Source organism: Danio rerio, chromosome 7, assembly GCF_052040795.2.
Source record: "Danio rerio strain M-AB ecotype USA chromosome 7, GRCz13ab, whole genome shotgun sequence".
Lineage (NCBI taxonomy): Eukaryota > Metazoa > Chordata > Actinopteri > Cypriniformes > Danionidae > Danio > Danio rerio.
The window spans coordinates 6,142,363-6,162,539 of NC_141027.1; the positions used below are offsets into that span (position 1 = coordinate 6,142,363).

At 37.4% G+C, this 20,177-nt stretch overlaps 8 protein-coding genes across 10 annotated transcripts in view; 1 reads left to right on the top strand and 7 right to left on the bottom strand.

Annotated features, from left to right (window-relative positions):
• The window catches only part of si:ch211-165f21.2, a 33,731-nt gene extending 30,381 nt beyond the window's left edge, over positions 1-3,350 (top strand). For 2 of the 3 annotated variants that reach the window (XM_087260269.1, XM_087260270.1), the window contains 2 exons: positions 2,171-2,269; positions 2,351-3,350. In XM_087260269.1, coding sequence (XP_087116395.1) covers positions 2,171-2,269; positions 2,351-2,409 — 158 coding nt within the window. In that variant the 3' untranslated portion in view covers positions 2,410-3,350. The remainder of the gene's footprint in view (positions 1-2,170; positions 2,270-2,350) is intronic. The other variant, XR_015495169.1, reaches the window with a different exon arrangement.
• On the bottom strand, positions 2,668-3,941 carry LOC137487299 (histone H4). Its single transcript, XM_087260577.1, has one exon. It carries the CDS (start codon positions 3,909-3,911, stop codon positions 3,600-3,602), a length of 312 nt encoding a protein of 103 aa, XP_087116703.1. The 5' UTR covers positions 3,912-3,941; the 3' UTR covers positions 2,668-3,599.
• On the bottom strand, positions 2,668-6,412 carry LOC137496132 (histone H3). The gene has a single exon (XM_087260552.1). It carries the CDS (start codon positions 6,368-6,370, stop codon positions 5,960-5,962), a length of 411 nt encoding a protein of 136 aa, XP_087116678.1. The 5' UTR covers positions 6,371-6,412; the 3' UTR covers positions 2,668-5,959.
• Positions 6,413-10,717: 4,305 nt separating this feature from the next.
• On the bottom strand, positions 10,718-12,224 carry si:ch73-368j24.8. The gene is given in 1 exon segment (NM_001386568.1): positions 10,718-12,224. A coding segment is annotated over 1 exon segment (375 nt). The 5' UTR covers positions 12,203-12,224; the 3' UTR covers positions 10,718-11,827.
• A 627-nt stretch (positions 12,225-12,851) lies between these two features.
• On the bottom strand, positions 12,852-13,812 carry LOC564610 (histone H4). Its single transcript, XM_087260584.1, has one exon. It carries the CDS (start codon positions 13,779-13,781, stop codon positions 13,470-13,472), a length of 312 nt encoding a protein of 103 aa, XP_087116710.1. The 5' UTR covers positions 13,782-13,812; the 3' UTR covers positions 12,852-13,469.
• A 2,561-nt stretch (positions 13,813-16,373) lies between these two features.
• Positions 16,374-16,834, bottom strand: si:ch73-368j24.13. The gene has a single exon (XM_087260557.1). It carries the CDS (start codon positions 16,800-16,802, stop codon positions 16,419-16,421), a length of 384 nt encoding a protein of 127 aa, XP_087116683.1. The 5' UTR covers positions 16,803-16,834; the 3' UTR covers positions 16,374-16,418.
• si:ch73-368j24.9 lies at positions 16,374-18,403 on the bottom strand. Its single transcript, XM_087260565.1, has one exon. It carries the CDS (start codon positions 18,383-18,385, stop codon positions 18,011-18,013), a length of 375 nt encoding a protein of 124 aa, XP_087116691.1. The 5' UTR covers positions 18,386-18,403; the 3' UTR covers positions 16,374-18,010.
• A 736-nt stretch (positions 18,404-19,139) lies between these two features.
• si:ch73-368j24.3 lies at positions 19,140-19,530 on the bottom strand. Its single transcript, XM_087260579.1, has one exon. It carries the CDS (start codon positions 19,497-19,499, stop codon positions 19,188-19,190), a length of 312 nt encoding a protein of 103 aa, XP_087116705.1. The 5' UTR covers positions 19,500-19,530; the 3' UTR covers positions 19,140-19,187.
• Between the last annotated feature and the right edge of the window lie 647 nt (positions 19,531-20,177).

Consider the following 20,177-nt stretch of genomic DNA (forward strand, 5'->3'; position numbering starts at 1 on the left):
CAAATCAGTGTATTTAGTTCTACATTTAGAAAAGATTTTCTTTATTATAGTAACCGCTTTTTAATCGGTGTAAAGAATAACTGGTTGTTTACAAAAGCATTTTCATATTGGTAAAGGCGTCTGCAACTTTTGTGAAGCATCAAATCACTGGCATATTAACTATCAAAACATGTTTATGACTGCATAAATGTATTATAGCTTTAAAAAAAAGTCACAAATTCTGTATTTCTATAATGCACAATTTGTACTAAAGCGATCAAAAAAGTTCATATCAATAAGTTTTCTCTTTGCACCAGCAGGTGGCAGTCTTTGCACTTTCATTTCGAGGGTGCAGATTGCATACGTTTTATTAATATGTATAACTTTATTTTATTAATGACTATAACTTTATATATATATAGTTTAAAAAAAATGTACCATTTTCCCAACTGTATATAACTACTACTGTAAGAAAATATCAGAATTCGGAACATACTTTCTGTATTATCTTTGCTTGAACTGAGCCGATCTAATCCTGTTTATATGAATTGAACCTGCTCCCGATCAGGTTTGACCTAGCACAACTGTTGCTATGACAACAACTCTCGGATCAGCTTTGAAGAACGAAACGATCCTAGATCGTGTCAAATCGTCAATATCCAAATCCAGTTAACTGAGTAATACACGTACGAAGAACGGACCCCAGGTCATGTGACTAAAGTGTGATGATGTGACTAAAGCGATTCAAAACATCTGTCATTTCAGAAGCATTTCGAAACCTGGCGAATCTGTGTTTGACTGACAGGGTCAGATTAAAATCTCATGTAGCCAGTGGACCATGCGTGCGCTGCAACTGTGCTGCAAATGGCCCGAGTTCAATTCCCAACAAATTCTCTGAAATTTTGACTTGAATTTTGACTGAAATTACGATGTATTTTAAATATGTTACATTTTATGACCAAAACAAAACATATTTATTCAAAGTGTTCATTCTGGTCTCAGACTAATGTTAAAACATAACATGTCATAAAAACAGACTCAACAGAGCATTTAAAAACTAACTTTACTATTGATTCGAACCCATTTTCTCTGCAAGCTAGTCCTAGTTTCTCTGCGGCTGTCCGTCCTGCCCACACTCGTCAGCGCAACCAAGCTGACCAATCACAGAGCTTGTGCTACACGTCGTTGCAACATGTAGTTGCAATTTTTGAGAGGTGCAAGTCAGTGTCAGCGACGGTGGGGGCTATGCGACTGCGGGCAGGCTGCGCTGGAGCATACGCGTTTGCTTGACGCAAAAGTACAAATCAGCCTTAACCCAGACATACCACAGGCTGAGTGCCCCCTGCTGGCCACACTAACACAACTTCCAAAAGCAACTTATAGACCAATTACCAACCTAAGTCACATATGACGTCACACCGGTCCCCGGTTGCAAAAAAAAAAAAAAAAAACAGGCTGCAATAGTAAACATGGTATGTTGTGCGGCAGGATGCCAAATTCAAAAGTCCAAAAATAGAAAACTTAAGTTAAATGACATGTCATTACTATAATCATTTTCGGGCACTATCATACACCTGCCAAAAAAATGATCTGAATTAGATCTATCATTACTGAAATAGACCATGCCATTGACCAACCAAAAGCTGGTCTAAAGTCAATATCACAGAGTTTTTATTAAAGAGCGTGTTAGTTATTTACCTATGCAGGTCCAAACCACACTGACAGATTGCTCAATACACACAAAGGATGTACAGCTATACACAAATATCGTTATATTTGAAATAAGGTCTTCTTTACCTCAGGTCGCTTTGGAATCTGGCTCTGTTGTATTCTGTTTATTCATGGCAAATTGCATTTGTATAATGTTATTATGAGTAGTAACATTTATTATATGTATATTTATATTTGTTTTAATAAAAACAAACTTAGATTTGTCCACCTGTCGGGTTTTTATAGACATGCATCACCATATGGGGCCTAAGAATATAGGATGAGGTTTTTTGACCACATTTCTTTATTGTTTATTTGTGTTTCATCTGTTTAACAGTTAAAGGGATTTCGCGTGTTGCAGCTTAATGTTAATGTTAAATCGGTGTACTCTAGAATAAAAAACAATGACTGAGACTAACAATGACTTTCATGTTTAACCAGTATTGTTTGTGTTGCTCTTTTCCACCACTTGATTCTGCAGCTCAGATTTCTGCCTGTAAGATTGTCTTTTTTCTTCTGGCCGTTTGTCCGTTTCTGTCAGCGACAGTCGTGCTGCTCTTCAAAATCTACAAAGTGAGAGGTAAAACTTCCGTCTGGTCCGTCTCCCAAACTCTTTATTTATTTTTAAAGTGTGAATAAGTATTTTGTGTTTATTTCACAGCTCAATCTGCTAAAGCGCAGAGTCAGAACGCCGTTGTAGAGGAATTAACTTCACCTTGATTTAAGCATGTTTAACATATAAAGATTCTGAATGTTGATCTTCAATGCTGTTATTATTGCAACACTTTAATAATCTTATATATTTGGTTATTTTTCATGAAACATTACATATAATCTATTAGTGTTGTTGCTTTTGAAGGCTGTGTATTTTTAAGTTTTTTTTATCGGATAGTACATCATTTTCTTTGTATTTTAGTGTTTTGAACCAGTTTGCTCTTCTAGATAGCATGCTTGAATAACTGTAGAACATAACATGAGTGTGTAATAAATACATTTTATTTTTTCTTCACATTTGTGTTATTATTTATAATAACATGATCTGACGCAAGAATACTGTTGAAGTGTTTAAACTGTAATGAACTGATGATTTTTTACATATTTATTTTCTGTAATTTCTAAAGCACTTTATCTAAATTCATTTCAATCTACCGACACACAAAACTGTTGAGCTAAACATTTGTAAGCAGTTTCATAGCAGGTAAAAATAATAACAACATTAATAAATGGATAAAATCATAGAAAACCAAAAACATGTTTGTAATTCAGAGTCTACAAGCTGTTTTCATCAGTGCCAGATAGAGTCTATTTTATCTGCTATTTATCCAAAGAATTGAGTGAAGAAAGAAATCTGATTGATATGGAATTATTTTGATAGAAGCTGAGCTTACAACTTAAGAATGATTGTAATTTCATTTGAGTTTTAATCCTTAGGTATACTAAATAATGCTACTGTAGATCTCTCATAATACACCAAAAGAGAAAATATTCCTTTATAAAATTAGACACAAATACATTAAAAATTTTTACATTATTCATTAATGGGAGCTAATGAATTCTCATTTTCGCTATCTCAGTACAACACGCCATATATTTTAATAGTTAAATGTAAAATGCTTTTCAAGATTAAAATATATTTGTGTAATTAAAAGCTTAAAGACATTAAGTTTGGCTTTTGTTTTTCTTCTGAATGACACACTGGTGATTTAATCGACCCTATAGTTAATTTTAGACAGACAAGACTTCATTGGACCGATGTTTCAATGTAGGTCTGCTAATCACATGCTTCAATTCTGTAGTTCGAGCCCAACACCCTATCAACTTTAAAACAAAATCAACAATAAAATAGCGGACTCTTTCTTGAGAACAGTGGGTGGCTCTTAAAAGAGCCTTTGGTTTTAGAATTGAGAAGTTTAACCGCCGAATCCGTACAGAGTGCGTCCCTGCCGTTTCAGCGCATACACAACATCCATGGCGGTTACGGTCTTCCTCTTGGCGTGCTCAGTGTATGTAACGGCATCACGGATCACATTCTCCAGGAACACCTTCAACACTCCGCGGGTCTCTTCATAGATCAGACCAGAGATACGCTTGACTCCACCACGGCGAGCGAGACGACGGATGGCGGGTTTGGTGATTCCCTGGATGTTGTCACGCAACACCTTACGGTGACGCTTAGCGCCTCCTTTTCCCAGTCCTTTGCCGCCTTTGCCTCTTCCAGACATGATCACAGTAATCGCAAACTGTATAATACCACATCTACTGCACACAAACGACTTTTACAATCATCTATAGGACCTAGTTGAAACCAGTGTAGGCGGTGCTTCACAAAGTCACGTGTCTTTAGGAGGGCCCGAAAAGCGGTTAGGCCACGTTTACTGGCGACAATTCAAACAATGAAAGGTAGATTATTTACATTTAGTCAACTTTTCTGGTCAAGCGTGAACACCTAATAATGTCAGTAATGTATTTAAAATGAATACGCCGACCAAACAGAAGGATTTTAACAGCTGAAAACACAAACACAAAGTATGGCGTGTGGACAAATTGCCCAATACTGCAGTTTTCTACAACTGTAGGGTATATTAAATTATAAAGTTTCCTTTAATTTACTGTAGTTAATTTTTAAAGGCATGTTTTAGTCCAAGAAAAAAAAAGGACATGTACACTGCACAGGTTGAGCCCTATCTGTGCACGTGCCTGGCTACTTGACACAAGACATCACAATTTAGATGGATTGTCCCGAAGTCTAATAGTTTATTAAATGTTCAGTTAAACATCAACAGAAAATAAAATGGCTGAATGGAGCATATACTAACCTAGGGGAGCGCAGGGCACAAAGTAATGCAGGGTTAAATGTAACAGAGTTTTAAGGTATTTACTCAGGGTGAACCATGGACTGCTTCCAAGGTTTTCACCACAGTGTCGGCAGACGTCTTCCAGCCATTTATTGTAAAAGTTTGGTGAAATTTGGATCATTTTTGCAGCATAAAAGTATTTTTTATTAAAGTCAATATTTTTTATTAAAAAAAAACATTGTGAAAGTATATAAGCTGAATCTTATATTGTTGTGATTGCCGTCTTCCCTTTTGAAAGTTGTAAGAAACAGTGACTGCTAGCCTATGCTGCTAGCCAGTTTTGAAGAAAAAACGACACAGCGTGGTTAGTTGGGTTAGGTGTTACAGTTAAGCCACACACTGTTGGACACCAATTAAACTAACACAATACATATATAATTTTTAATTTTGAGTGTAATGTTGAGAACATTTTGAATAAAATGCTAAATAGAATTTTTTTGATGGACAAAAAATATTTTATTGCTAATATTGCAAATAAAAACATTGTATAATAATAATAATGGTAATAATCCAAATAGATCCAAATGTGTTTATCCAATAAATCAATAAATATACATTCTGTGCTATGTAGAATCAAAAATAAATTGAAAATATAGCTATTTGAAGTAAACTGGATTTAATTCATTGTGTGTAATCTGTCTTTTTAAGCATGTGTTACAATTAACCCCCTGTCTGTTACAACCTGCCCCGCAGGTGGGGTAAATAGTAACATTTTTACTCCTGGCACTTTTGGCAATACTGCACAGAAACCACAGTTCCGGCGATCATACTTTCAGTGCTCATTTGTAGGAGAGGCTTGTGTTTTGTTGGTAAAAAGCAAATGCACGAAAAAGCATGAGTCAGTGATTATCTGGAAAAACATACCTTGGAATGACTGATCAAATTCATTCATGTATTCCAGAAAGCCATGTAATAAACCACAGAATATTATAGATTACTGTAGTAAAAACTAAAGTATACTACATTACTTGGCTTAAAGTATGCTGTAATATTAACCAAGTGTTGAATTAATACTAAAGTATCTGAAGTATAATGCACTTTAATTTAAAATGATTCAAAGCTGCTATGGTATTTACTGAACAATACTGTAGCATCTTTTACTTTAATTCAAGAATCTTTTGTGTGACTGCATTCACCTAAAGTGTGTAAGCAGAACCCAACAGCCAGCTCTATGGTAGATCATTTCTTCCTCAAAATTCTCAACAAGTAAAATATGCTTATTTCGTTGACTCGCGGTAAAAAAAAAAATTGTTATGAAGGTTTAGGAGACAATGCAGCTAGCTAAATCTGCCTACATCAAAGCGCACTATATTAACAGTGAAGTTTTCACCCATTAAAAAAAAACAGCATCTTTTCTAGACACATTGAGGGGGCTCTTAAAAGAGCCTTTGGGTTTTAATGCGTCACCAGTGGGTTTAAGCGCGCTCTCCGCGGATGCGGCGGGCCAGCTGGATGTCTTTGGGCATGATGGTGACTCTCTTGGCGTGGATGGCGCACAGGTTTGTGTCCTCAAACAGACCCACCAGGTAAGCCTCGCTGGCCTCCTGCAGGGCCATGACGGCGGAGCTCTGGAAACGCAGATCAGTCTTGAAATCTTGAGCGATTTCTCTCACCAGACGCTGAAAGGGCAGTTTACGGATCAGCAGCTCAGTAGACTTCTGATAACGGCGGATCTCTCTCAGAGCCACGGTACCAGGCCTGTAACGATGAGGCTTCTTGACGCCGCCGGTTGCTGGTGCGCTTTTACGGGCAGCTTTAGTGGCGAGCTGCTTCCTCGGAGCCTTTCCTCCGGTGGATTTACGGGCGGTCTGCTTGGTTCTTGCCATTGTGACTAAACTTCTAGATATAGCTCTAGTAGAATGATGTACACTGTACTGCAGACTCAGCTTTATTTATAGGAAGGCAGTGGTTGTTGAGGCGGTTGATTGGCTGTTGCATTTACGTCGTAGTGTGACGTGAACAATTTGACCAATGGCAGTGCATTTTTTTTTTTAACAGCCAACTGCCTTTCCCGCTCAAAAAAAAGCTTATTTAGGATACGTTCTAATGGAAAGTAATGGAGAAACTAGACATTTTATTTTTAATTTGTAGATTTGTTTGTTTAACTTTATGTTCAATCCTTTGCATTTTTTTCCGTTTAGAGTAGAATAAGCCAACCGTAATTTGTGATTTTCATGTGAGTAAATGCTTCAAGTGGAAATATGGAAAAAAATAAGCTTTAAGCGAGCGTCATACGTTTGTGCTAAACCTGTGCGCCCACCTGTGTTCTACTTTAGGCCTTTGAGTAAATTGATTCACGTGGATAAAACAAAACTGCAAATAACAAAGGTATTCCTCATCCGGAACGAAAGGGATGCTTTCGAACACATACGTTACGTTTCCTGCCCTTTTCTTTATTCTGGTGGTTTATTTAGTTACTATTCATGATTAGTTGTTTGAGGCTTCTGAAATAATGCTCTTCACGGTTATGTGAGTGGCTCTTAAAAGAGCCGTTTGGTTTTTGGAAGACTCGAGCAGAAATAGTCGATTACTTCTTCTTGGGAGCCGCCTTTTTAGGCTTCGCCGCCTTAGGTTTGGCCGTTTTGGGCTTGACTGCCTTCACCTTCTTGGGGCTCTTGGCTGCTTTCTTGGCAGCTGCTGGTTTCTTTGCCTTCTTGGGGCTCTTGGTGGCCTTCTTGGCAGCTGCTGGCTTAGCTTTCTTTGGGCTCTTTGTCGCCTTCTTCACAGATGTGGCCGCCGGTTTCTTCGCCTTCTTGGGAGATTTCTTAGCGGCGGGTTTCTTAGCAGCCGGCTTCTTGGCTTTCGCGGCGGTTTTCTTGGCTGCCTTCTTGGGTTCGGCTTGCTTCTTGTTGAGCTTGAATGAACCGGAGGCGCCTGTGCCTTTAGTCTGGGCCAGAGTGCCGTTGGTCACCAAGGCCTTGACGGCGGTTTTGACGCGGGAGTTGTTCTTCTCCACATCATATCCGCCGGCGGAGAGAGCCTTCTTCAGGGCTGCGAGAGACACGCCGTTTCTCTCCTTGGATGCGGTCACAGTCTTGACGATGAGGTCGCGGACATTTGGGCCCGTTTTCTTGGGCTTGGACGCCGCTTTCTTCTTAGGAGCTTTTGCCGGCGTGGCAGCGGGAGCTGGAGCAGTTTCAGCCATTTCTCAGTGGAGGAACCTTCACCTACAACTAGCAGTGAATAATGAAGCTCTGCTGGGCGGCGCTGTGAACTTAACTACCACATGAGAACCGTTTAGACTCAACCACAGCTCCTCAGACAATCGCCTCGACACAAAACGTGTGCTTTCTCCGTTTAAACAAAGACTAAAAAAAGTGCAATAAAATGTTTTACAGCAGACTAGAAAGACCTTATTGATATGAAGAGGGTCAAGGCTTTTCCGTGGTATTCAAATAGGAGACGCCCTGAATTTTTTTCTAGATTTATGAAGTCATTTATCTTCTGTTCATTCACTGAAGTTGTTTTACTACACATACGGCCTGTGGAAAAAATATAACAAGATGTGCAGCAAGAGTTATTTGTGTGTTTTTTTTTTTTTTTGTCTTTTTCTAACATAAGACCCTTTTTATCATTTATATTTTGTTTGTTTGTTTGTTTGCACTTTATTAATCCAAAAGAAAAATGCAAACCGGAGCTCATCATACAATAAAATAAATAAAATATAATGGATTATATATAAGAAAATGCAAATCCTACGAAATACAAAATCCGTAAATAACAATGCAGTCATCAGAAGTTTATTATTCAGTATTTGTTGCAACATAAAACTAATAGAAACATGATTAATATGCCTTGCCTATAATGTCTGCTGTCCAGAGATGCAATTAATCCTGTGTCATGAAAATGTTTAGACAAAGTAAGCACTGACAATACTGTCTATGGGGGTAAAAGTTCAACCTTAGGGGTGACACAGTGGTTAGCACTGTCGCCTCACAGCAAGAAGGTCGCTGGTTCGAGTCTCGGCTAGGTCAGTTGGCATTTCTGTGTGGAGTTTGCATGTTCTCCCTGTGTTGGGGGCTCCAGTTTTCACAGTTCAAAGACATGCGGTATAGATGCATTGAATAAACTAAATTGGCCGTAGTGTATGAGAGTGAATGTGCAAGTGGGTGTTTCCCAGTAATGGGTTGCAGTTAGAAGGTCATCCACTGTAGAACAAATGCTGGATAAGTCTGGTTCTTTCCACTGTGTCGACTGCTGATGAATAAAGGGTCTAAGCCGAAGGAAAGTGAATGAAAAGTTTAACCTTGGCTTTCAAGGAAGATATTAATTGGCTTTTCATAAATAAGCTACTCAAGTTTGAAATAAACATATTCTCAATACATATTCACAACCTTAAATACACTATCGTTCTCAGAAAATACTCAGAAGTAATTGCAGTATTTTTAGCATTTCATAAATAATTTTAAAACAAAGTAATTTATTTAAAAAAGCTTTATTTAATTCACATTGTAACGGACAAACATTACATGCTTTTTTAAATTATCATTTTGGTTCTTTGTCATGTAAAAAACAGAGATTGTAAAGGCACTAGGCGCCACTAGGGTGCGATGACAAAATATATTCCAGCTCGTCAAAAGAGCAAGAGTTGTGTTTGGTATGGAACAGCATGCTACTAAAGCTACCAATGCACTCTGGTTCGGGTATTTTAAGAACAAAATTGCTGCTGCTGCTCAAATGTAAGTACTGACAAAGTGGTTATTACGTTTATTAATGTCTTTTCAATATTTTGTAGTGATTTGGCCTATGTTTACGTCGTACAGGACCTGTTTTCCTGAATGTTTCAGTCTGTTTATTGTGTGCTTCATACTTTCATTGGACTACTCTGTGATGGGTTTTCATTGAACATTATAGATGAACATCAGTAGTGTTTTCTGGAGCCAGAGACACCGACGGGTGAACTACCACATTATTCTGAGACTTGGATTAATACGGTCAGTGACTCTTTTTACTATGTCTCTATTATATTTGAGAGGATATTCAGATATTATACTCAAACCGCCTAAATGATCTATATTCACCTCATCATTGAAATAATTTAGAGTTTAATACTGTTTGTTGAAAGACTGCTTAATTGTATATATTGATTGTCCTTATTTTTGTGGTGTAAACTTAAACGTGCAAAAATTAAAAGAGAAAATAATCAGCCGTATAAGGTCTATTTTCAGTATTATTAAAACGTAAATGTAAACCCCCTCAAAGTAACATCAAAAAGAGAGGAGTTACAACTAAGAATTGGTCCTAACTACAATGGTTCTAATTGTATTTCTGCCTAATTACTAAAAAATATCAATGTGACTGTTAAAAACTGTTCAGACCATACCTCTGCAATCTTATACCAGAAACAGAAATAATAGCAAAAATCTGCTACTATGGTGGTATAGTGTGGAGGAAATATGACGTCACTTTGTAGGCTAATCGACTGTCAGCATAAAACTAGTTTCTTTGATAAAATCCCTATAGAATTTTCCCATAGGCTTTTCTTATATTGCAAATAATAAGCTCTGTTCAAACACTGTTTATTACACTTACATGTTTTGTCCAGCTGGATAATCCTCACATGAAAATACAACTTTTAGCACTTTTAGATCTTAAATGTAAACACAAAAACCGAAAAGCTAACATTAGGCTATAAACAGACTACATCGCTTTCGGGGCGCTTGCCTGTAACGTCAGCACCACCCTGCTACAGACGACTTATCAAGCTTATTTTTAGACATTTGGTCCATGACAAAGATTTAATCTCTCTGTGTATTATATTATAATCCACGCTCTATATTATAAACAAATAAACATGCATAAACGTATAGAACTACGTGCCTTTTGGGTTGTTTTTACGGGGGAAGTACATCTGTTTTGCTTTACGGTTGTTGTAAAAGGTTTAAAACTGTATGTATAACTTATGAACTGTATGAACCTGCAAGTCCATCATAGATCAAGAACAACATTCAATATTCTTTTCATGTCACAAAATACAACGAAAAGCAGCCCATACAGTCACATATCTTATACATTTTATGGAGGAGTGTATATATTGCGTTCAGATGAACAAAAAATTTAAAAAAAAAATCACTTGATCATGTTAAAATGACAGTTAATATGTCTGCATTTTTACACATTCACACGTTTGCATTACTGAGAGCAGGAAAGAGACCGGCTACACTGGTAAGCAGTATCTTCATAATATAATTTAATTAAAGTAAATGATTAACAAATGAATCTGTCTCGACAGTTTTTACAAGTGAAGGCATTATTTACACACAGTATTAACTCCCAATTAGAAAAATACTACAAACTATAAAACACTACTCATGAAAATACCTAAATAACAGACAAATCCAAATGCCAAACACAAGCGGGCTGCGCTCTAGACCAGATTAGCTCGATGACGTATAATGTGTATTATAAATAATAACACTGCCTGTAGTCCCATTTAGCAACTTGATAGCAACCATCTTTTTAAAGAAGCATGGACAAATTAAAAATTCAAGTGTGTGCTTTAACTGATGTGTTTTATGTCGTAGAACAAAACATGGAAGTATCTTGAGTTTGTGTTTGCCACGAACCTTATTTAAGCAATTTTACTGAAACCCCATTCAAAAACCCAATTGACTTAGGGATGAGGGAACCGGAACTGCTAAAATGCTAACTCGCTTCCGGGTTTTTGCATACAAATTGAAGTCATAGTTCCTCCACTCTATTGCAATATGGAGCAAAAATAATTCACAGAATACTTGAAAATTAAATAATTTTAAGACAACAATTTGCAATGGCTACAACTGAATCAGTTAGAAAATAAGTGTATGAAATGTTAAAAACACTTTAATTGCACCAGCTTAAATGTAAATAAAGTTAGCTAAGAGAGGAAGAGACAAAGAACTGAGAGTAGGCCCCAGAGTCTTACAGCAATTGAGCCAGAGAGAGAATAAACTCCAGAGCAGGAAAAGGGCCGTCCGTGTTCAACCGATTTTGTATTGACCATGTGACCCAAGACTGAATACTGACACATATTATCAGAACTGTATTATCCCTATTGTAGACATTTGTAATTTAAAAAAAATGTATATATTTTAGAGTTTTTACGCAAGGAGTTATTAAAATTTAATAGTAAAAGTTACAATTTAAGTTTAAAGCCTTCAAACAAAACTTCCGTTAGCCATGCACTGAGCGGAGCTATTTGAAAAGAACGGTTACTGAATCACTGATCACACAGAAAAAGCTCTATAGATGAAAATATGGATGGCTCTTAGAAGAGCCTTTGGGTTGAAGAAGTTGGCTGCGCTTTACTTGGAGCTGGTGTACTTGGTGACGGCCTTTGTGCCCTCAGACACGGCGTGTTTAGCCAGTTCCCCGGGTAGCAGCAGACGGACGGCGGTCTGGATCTCTCTCGATGTGATGGTGGAGCGCTTGTTATAATGGGCGAGACGAGACGCCTCACCGGCGATGCGCTCGAAGATGTCATTGACGAAGGAGTTCATGATTCCCATCGCTTTTGAGGAGATTCCAGTATCAGGATGGACCTGCTTCAAGACTTTGTACACGTAGATGGCATAGCTCTCCTTCCTAGTCCTCTTGCGCTTCTTTCCTCCTTTGCCGGCGGTTTTAGTTACCGCCTTCTTGGAGCCTTTCTTGGGTGCGGTCTTCGCTGGTTCAGGCATGTTTGCTTGGAGCAGAACTGATTCCTGTACGCAGAAACGCTGGCTATTTATTAGGCGCTTATGCAAATTTTAGAAGGAGCAATCAGCCTTTTCTGATTTGTGCATTGGCTAAATGAATGTGTGAAGCTGATTTCATTGGTCATAAAGGAGACCAGTAGGCAAGTAAATCTTCCAATTGTATGCTTTGAAACTGTAGGCCCCGCCCATGCTTCGCTTCCGCATAGAGAACGGCCGTTCGTCGTTTTATTTTCCCGCTCAGAATTATATATTTTTTAAAACACAACATTCTTATGGAATGAAAAACAAACCAAATAACTGATGCTAACAGGAAATTTCTACTTTCAAGCTCCTTATTAAATCAATTATAATTCCATAGATGCTTCTGCAAACAAAAGGATATGCCTCATTTATACAGTACGCGTTATTCCAAAAATGACACTTACTGGACTAGTCTTTTTGTGTAGTTTTACACACACACACACACACACACACACACACACACACACACACACACACACACACACAATTAGAAAACAGAATTATACGGCTGGACATTTTAAACAGTCTAAAAATCTAATATTTATGGTAGGTAAGATATGGTTAAACATTCACGGCTAATGTAGTGTCCTTCCTGATAGATGGTCAAGACTTTAACTAATGGTTTTATTTATTTTTTTAATCAAACACCAACGTAAAAGCTGAACAGAATACAACAACAAGAATACATAAATACAATAGTGCATGAATTAGCTTAATGCAAACTTAGCAGCTTACTATTATATCCTAAATGCTTCCACACAAGGCTAAAACCACAATGTACACAGCTTTCTGCAAACTTTAAGCTTGTCCTCTTCAGAGAGTGCTGAAGTATATTGACAATTTTCTCATGTAATGAGACTTTTTCTTCAGCAAAGTAGCGATCTCCGCTCTTTTTCGCACTTATTGCGTGAAATTTCTCACCGGAACTAACTCAGGAGAAGTTTCATAAAAAGTTTGTCAGTATGAAGCATACACTTTAAAATAAAATACACAGTAATACACTCGAGCTCCATTCTAACCTGTTATGTTCCCTTACAAAATATATAAAAAACGGTTAATTACAGAATATAATAGTTAATATTTATTTCAAACATAATTTTCACTTGACAAGTAGGCCTTAGTTTAAATATAAAACTGAAATCTAACTTCAAACGACACAAAAGTCTCTTTTATGACAATGTGGGTGGCTCTTAAAAGAGCCTTTTGTTTTAGGTCTGAATGTAGACGTTTAACCGCCGAATCCGTACAGAGTGCGTCCCTGCCGTTTCAGCGCGTACACCACATCCATGGCGGTCACGGTCTTCCTCTTGGCGTGCTCGGTGTAGGTTACAGCGTCACGGATCACGTTCTCCAGGAACACCTTCAACACACCGCGAGTTTCCTCGTAAATCAGACCGGAGATACGCTTGACTCCACCACGGCGAGCGAGACGACGGATGGCGGGTTTGGTGATTCCCTGGATGTTATCACGCAGAACTTTACGGTGACGCTTTGCGCCTCCTTTTCCCAGTCCTTTACCGCCTTTGCCTCTTCCAGACATGATGATTTTCTGCAGTCAAGCTTCAGAATGTACAGTCAAGCGACACTGAAGAAGCTTTACAGTCGCTTCGACGACCTAGTTGAAACACGCAAGGCGGAGCTACAACGCCACAATAGGCGTGTCAATCTTCAGGTCTCTTAACTCAGATTGTAGTTTGCTTTTTAAATAATAACATTTAAAGGGGCAGTTCACTAAAAATGTCTTAGAAAATTATATTATACAAGTTGTTGGCAATGGACCCTTTTCAATCATCAGCATCTTCACTCATTTTCTTTTCGGCTTTGTCAGGGTTCACCACAGCGGAATGAACCGGCAACTTATCCAGCCGATGCCTTTCCAGCCACAACCAAACACTTGGAAACACTCATATATTCTTGCATTTACACACATTCTCTTTAGCTCATACAAGTCTTTTATACCACATGTGTTTGGACTGTGGGGGAAACCAGAGCACCAGGAGGAAACCCACGCCAAAACGGGGAGAACATGCAAACTCTACACTGAGATGCCAACTGACCCAGCTGGCGCTCGAAACAGCGACCTTTTTTCTGTGAGGCGATTGTGCTCCCCACTGCGTCACTGCCCATGACACCCCTTCACCATCAGCATCCAAAATACTTGAAAGCTTTTAATATTTTGATTTAAAGATTTTAAAAATACACATTTATATATGCATTTATTTATATGTAACGTATTACGAAACATAAAATACTGTTTATGTGAGGTGTTTGTAATGCAGTGGGGGCAAGAGAGTACATTTGACATTGTTGTGTCCTCTGTTTGCCGATATCAGTCTCACACTATTTTTCCCCTTTTCTGAAAGTCTTGATAACACCATATGATAGATCATTTAGGTCTTCAGCACAAGGAGGTATCCATTTTTGCATTATCGGTCTCTAAATTTCATCGGGAAAAGCAATAGAGGAAACTTTTGTTTACTCAATCCATTGAAGATGTGCAGAACTTGTCCATATTCTTTTCCCATTACAACCACAAGTCCAATTTTCAAATCCACGTGCAGACTCTAACATAATAAACAAGTAAACCAAGAGGAACAATTACACTGAAAGAGCAGAGTTCATAAAATATTTAACGTTACGCATTTTATTAAAAATATATAATTGCAGTTCAGCTTAATGCTGCTTTCTGATTCACCTAATTTAGGGGTTTCACAAAGTCCAATTGAAACCTTTTAAAGACCATGGACAAAGTTTCAGACTTACACAGAACTTTTTTTTAGATATATTGCTATTATTTATTTGAATGCCACATTTTAAATAAAATGTCAAAATAAGTTGTATGTAGACACATTTTTCAGCATAGCAAAAAAATAATAATAATAATAAAAAAATAATAATAATTTAAAATATAATAAACTAAATGTATGTATGTACGCACAACAGCCTGCCCAGGTGGGTGTCCTCACCATACATGGACTATAAATATACAGAGAACTTTTAAACATTATTGTGAGAATGATAAATAAACCATATGGGTAAACAGAGTTATAAACCGTTTTGTTAAAAGTTCTACTGAGATGGATTGTTGGTGATTGAATGAGTGTTGGACCGAATGGTTAACTTTACATTGAAAGGAAAATTAAAACTGGTTTATTATAATTCAAGACCTACAAGACAAAATGTCTGTTAATTTAATACTTTGAGGCCTAAATCTAAGTTTTTGAAATAAGGCTTTAAGACTTCAATAATTTGAAGATTTGTTGCAAAAAATAGTCTAAAGCATTTGAAACCCAGGGATTTTCTTTCTTTAGATTTTTGTGAAAATATTTTCCCTTCTGGTAAAAATTTCATCTGAAATGTTAAAGCATGTTTATAGGTTTATTCTGAAGCTGTAAACATTGTATCAGTTGAAACTAATCTTATTTTGGTGTTCAAAATGCATTAAAACGCCAGTCTTCAATTTAAAATTGACTTAAGGAAAGTGAACTAGTTCTCCCAAAAAAAACTATATTTATATATTTTAAATTAACACACGGGTGGCTTATAAACATGTTACAGACGTTTTCAGTTGAAACTAATCTTATTTTGGTGTTCAAAATGCATTAAAACGCCAGTCTACAATTTTAAATTGACTTAAGGAAAGTGAACTAGTTCTCCCCAAAAAAAACTATATTTATATATTTTAAATTAACACACGGGTGGCTTATAAACATGTTACAGACGTTTTAAGACCCAGCGAACACTAATTTGTGTAAAAATGGCCTTTTAAAGTGTAAGTGGGTGGTTACACTTTTTGGATAATTATAAAACCGAACCAATTTATTTTGCTTTTGGTGGCCTTCTCGATCAGATGTTCATTATTTAACATTTTAATTTGGTTTTGAGGTCTTTGAAATTCATTTAACATTTAAACAGTTTGATCAGCTGATGTCTGTTGTAAACGTAATGTAAACTAACTTTAGGGAGGGAATGTGATATTAAGAAAGCTTCATTATAACCCTTAAACTAAATAAGTGCAGTACGGTTTAGTATTTAACATCTTATAACTTTGAGCAAAACTGTATTTGGGCAATTATTTATTCAAATGATAGCTTGACATGGAAAATAAAATCGCTCTTTTAAGGGGGAAATGGGTGGCTCTTAAAAGAGCCTTTGGTTTGAAAACTACCTTCAAAATTTACTTTTTGGCGGCCTTCTCGGTCTTTTTGGGCAGCAACACGGCCTGGATGTTGGGCAGCACACCGCCTTGAGCGATGGTCACTCCGCCCAAAAGCTTGTTCAGCTCCTCATCATTACGTACCGCCAGCTGCAGATGTCGGGGGATAATACGGGTCTTCTTGTTGTCCCGAGCGGCGTTTCCAGCCAATTCCAGGATCTCAGCAGTCAGATACTCGAGTACAGCAGCCAGATACACTGGAGCTCCAGCACCGACGCGCTGAGCATAGTTCCCCTTGCGAAGAAGTCTGTGAACGCGACCGACTGGAAACTGCAAGCCTGCCCTGGAAGAGCGAGTCTTGGCCTTAGCGCGGGCTTTTCCTCCGGTCTTGCCTCTTCCGCTCATGTTGCTCAGTTGGTTCTCAAGGATCAACGAATACCTCTCGAAGGCGCGACAATCAGTTTTTAAAGCTAACGTACCTCTCGCCTATTGGTCAGAATGTTTCAGTTGAAAACCAATCACTGCACTTCCCTCTAAATCGCAAACCCGCGCCCTTTTTTGCATTTTTTCTGCCTTTGTTTTGTAATATATAGACGTTTAAGTTTATGGGGTAGAATAAATATTTTAAGCTAAACTCCCATTATGCAAAACTATATATAAAAAGCTTCATTAAAGTTGCAGTTATATGCCTCTGGCAAGAAGACTTGGATAAATAGTCAAAAGGAGTGGGAAAGTGTATCTACATGAAAAACACTAAATAATATACAAAATAAAATGAATTAAAGCTGACGAAAACAACAGAAAAAATATAAATCTGAAATAAACGGCGTTTTATGGTTTTCGGTGGAGTCTGACAGTATTGAGCTACATGAATTCAATAATCAGTGTAAGAAATCCAGCTTCCATTAAAAACCCAGAGTAGTAAAAGTAAGTTATGTTCTGGTTACTTTATTTAAAAACCCAAAGTCCAAAAATAAAAAATATATAACACAATATTGACAGTGGTCGGTGAACATTAGGAAACATATAGTTTAATCATTGTGGTCCTGCTCAACAAGGAAACGAAACATTCAGCTCATCTTCAGTGAAAATTCAGAACAATAAGGTATTCAGAACAATTATAAAATTTACTGGAGAAAATGCGAAAGATCTGAGCCTTTTCTCTTTCTCCATCTCACCTGAAGCTGCCAGTTATTGCACCTTTAGTTGATCTGCTAGTTCCAATGAAAAATACTCACTATTTACTGACACTAAAGTGATTACAAACCATTGAGTTTCTTTATTTCAACATGAAAAATTATATTTATATTTACGCCGAAAGACCATGCAAGTCAATGTTTACAAGCTTTCAGCTTTCTACATATATTATTTTTGCCAACTGTTTTTACTTTTGATCTCGCAATACTCACAGTAAATAGTTTTACAAATACATTAAATATCCGTATTTTCGATCAAAGACATTTAACATTTTCGCACAATTTCATTTATATAAATACATTGATGAGTGTTCTTTCAAGTACACAAATAACACTGCGTTTAAGATAAGCTCATTTAAAGAACGTATGGGCGGCTCTTAAAAGAGCCTTTGGGGTTGCAGAAGTCGTCTCTGCGCTTTACTTGGAGCTGGTGTACTTGGTGACGGCCTTTGTGCCCTCAGACACGGCGTGTTTAGCCAGCTCACCGGGCAGCAGTAGACGCACGGCGGTCTGGATCTCTCTCGATGTGATGGTGGAGCGCTTGTTGTAGTGAGCGAGACGGGAAGCTTCACCGGCGATGCGCTCGAAGATGTCATTAACAAATGAGTTCATGATACCCATCGCCTTCGAGGAGATTCCAGTGTCAGGATGGACCTGCTTCAACACTTTGTACACGTAGATAGCATAGCTCTCCTTCCTGGTCCTCTTACGCTTCTTTCCTCCTTTGCCGGCGGTTTTAGTCACCGCCTTTTTGGAGCCCTTCTTGGGTGCAGTCTTCGCTGGTTCAGGCATCTTGAAATAGTTCTGAATAAGCTAAACGCTGAAATACTGTGTATTTATTGGACCCTTATGTACATTTTAAAAGGAGCAACCAGCCTTTTCTGATTTGTGCATTGACGTAATGAATGTTTGACGATGATTTCATTGGTCAAAAGGGAGACCAGTATGCAAGCAAATCTACCAATTGTATGCTTTGAAACCGTAAGCCCCACCCATGCGTCACTTTCGCATAGATACAGTCGTTGGTCGTTTTATTTTTCCCGCTCAGAAATATATATATATATATATATATATATATATATATATATATATATATATATATATATATATATATATATATATATATTAAGTTATTAATATGTATTGAAAAATAAATAACTGGTGCTAATAACAAATTGTTACAAGCAGCTCATTCAATTAAATTATATCATACAGACTTCAGTAAAAAAAGAATAGCCTCACTAATGTTTAAAGTAAGTTTAATTCCATAAATTAGTGATGCGACTAGTCTTTTGTGTAGATTTTACACAAACACACTAGAACACTAGGTTACACGGCTAGAGATTTTTAATAATTTAAAAACTATGCGTGGTGGTATTTGGTAACTAATTTATGGTAATGTTCATGTAAACAATTACTGCAAATGTTCTAAATGTACGGTAATCTACTTAAACTAAGGAATTAAATAAAATGGTAATATTTTCATTATATCTGGCGATTGTATAACTATGGGCAAACAATTCAAAAAGCCTCTTTTATGACAGTGTGGGTGGCTCTTAAAAGAGCCTTTGGTTTTAGAATCGGTTGTGGACGTTTAACCGCCGAATCCATACAGAGTGCGTCCCTGTCGTTTCAGCGCATACACCACATCCATGGCAGTCACAGTCTTCCTCTTGGCGTGCTCGGTGTACGTAACAGCGTCACGGATCACGTTCTCAAGGAACACCTTCAATACACCACGGGTCTCCTCGTAGATCAGACCGGAGATACGCTTGACTCCACCACGTCGAGCGAGACGACGGATGGCGGGCTTGGTGATTCCCTGGATGTTATCACGTAGAACTTTACGGTGACGCTTAGCGCCTCCTTTTCCCAGTCCTTTGCTGCCTTTGCCCCTTCCAGACATGATGATCTTCTACAGTCAAGTTACTGAATGTTCAGCTTTGCGACACTGAAGAAACTTTACAGTCGCTTAGACGACCTAGTTGAAACACGCAAGGCGGAGCTACAACGCCACAACAGGCGCGTCGATCTCCAGGCCTCGTAACTCAGTGTAGTTTGCTTTAGATTCTACATTTAAAGGGACAGTTCATCCAAAAGCCTTAAAAATAATATTATACAACAGAGTTGAGAGTCATTTTATGAAACGGGTGCCATTTCCATTTTGCAATTTTCAAAATTGTCATTAAGTACAAACTTAAAACATAAAAAAAAAACTATAACTTAAAAGTTTTCTTTACCCTCCAAAACAGCTGTTTGCCCCACTCAGGCTCAAAATTCTTAATAATTGTATTGCTTTTCTTTAGGTAAGAGAGCCTCTCTTGTACCACCCATTCACGGACAATATGTTTGTTATTACAGTAGTAAAATAACAAATTGCTTTTTAATTTTAAATGTTTTCCAAGTAAAAAAATGTCTTCATTTATGCAGCTATAAATAGAAAGTCTGTAGTTTAATAAATGTTTTTGATTATTACATTTTAACTTTGAAAAATAAATTTGACATCTCGGTTGCCTCGTCGTTTTTATAAAAAAAAAAACAAATTCACTTACAACAACACAAATCAACCTACATTTTTAATTTA

What these genes read in the sequence shown, in the direction of transcription:
- si:ch73-368j24.13 (XM_087260557.1), bottom strand. Translation starts at nt 16,802, where the DNA reads ATGAGCGGAAGAGGCAAGACCGGAGGAAAAGCCCGCGCTAAGGCCAAG.
- si:ch73-368j24.3 (XM_087260579.1), bottom strand. Translation starts at nt 19,499, where the DNA reads ATGTCTGGAAGGGGCAAAGGCAGCAAAGGACTGGGAAAAGGAGGCGCT.
- si:ch73-368j24.9 (XM_087260565.1), bottom strand. Translation starts at nt 18,385, where the DNA reads ATGCCTGAACCAGCGAAGACTGCACCCAAGAAGGGCTCCAAAAAGGCG.
- LOC137487299 (XM_087260577.1), bottom strand. Translation starts at nt 3,911, where the DNA reads ATGTCTGGAAGAGGCAAAGGCGGCAAAGGACTGGGAAAAGGAGGCGCT.
- LOC564610 (XM_087260584.1), bottom strand. Translation starts at nt 13,781, where the DNA reads ATGTCTGGAAGAGGCAAAGGCGGTAAAGGACTGGGAAAAGGAGGCGCA.
- LOC137496132 (XM_087260552.1), bottom strand. Translation starts at nt 6,370, where the DNA reads ATGGCAAGAACCAAGCAGACCGCCCGTAAATCCACCGGAGGAAAGGCT.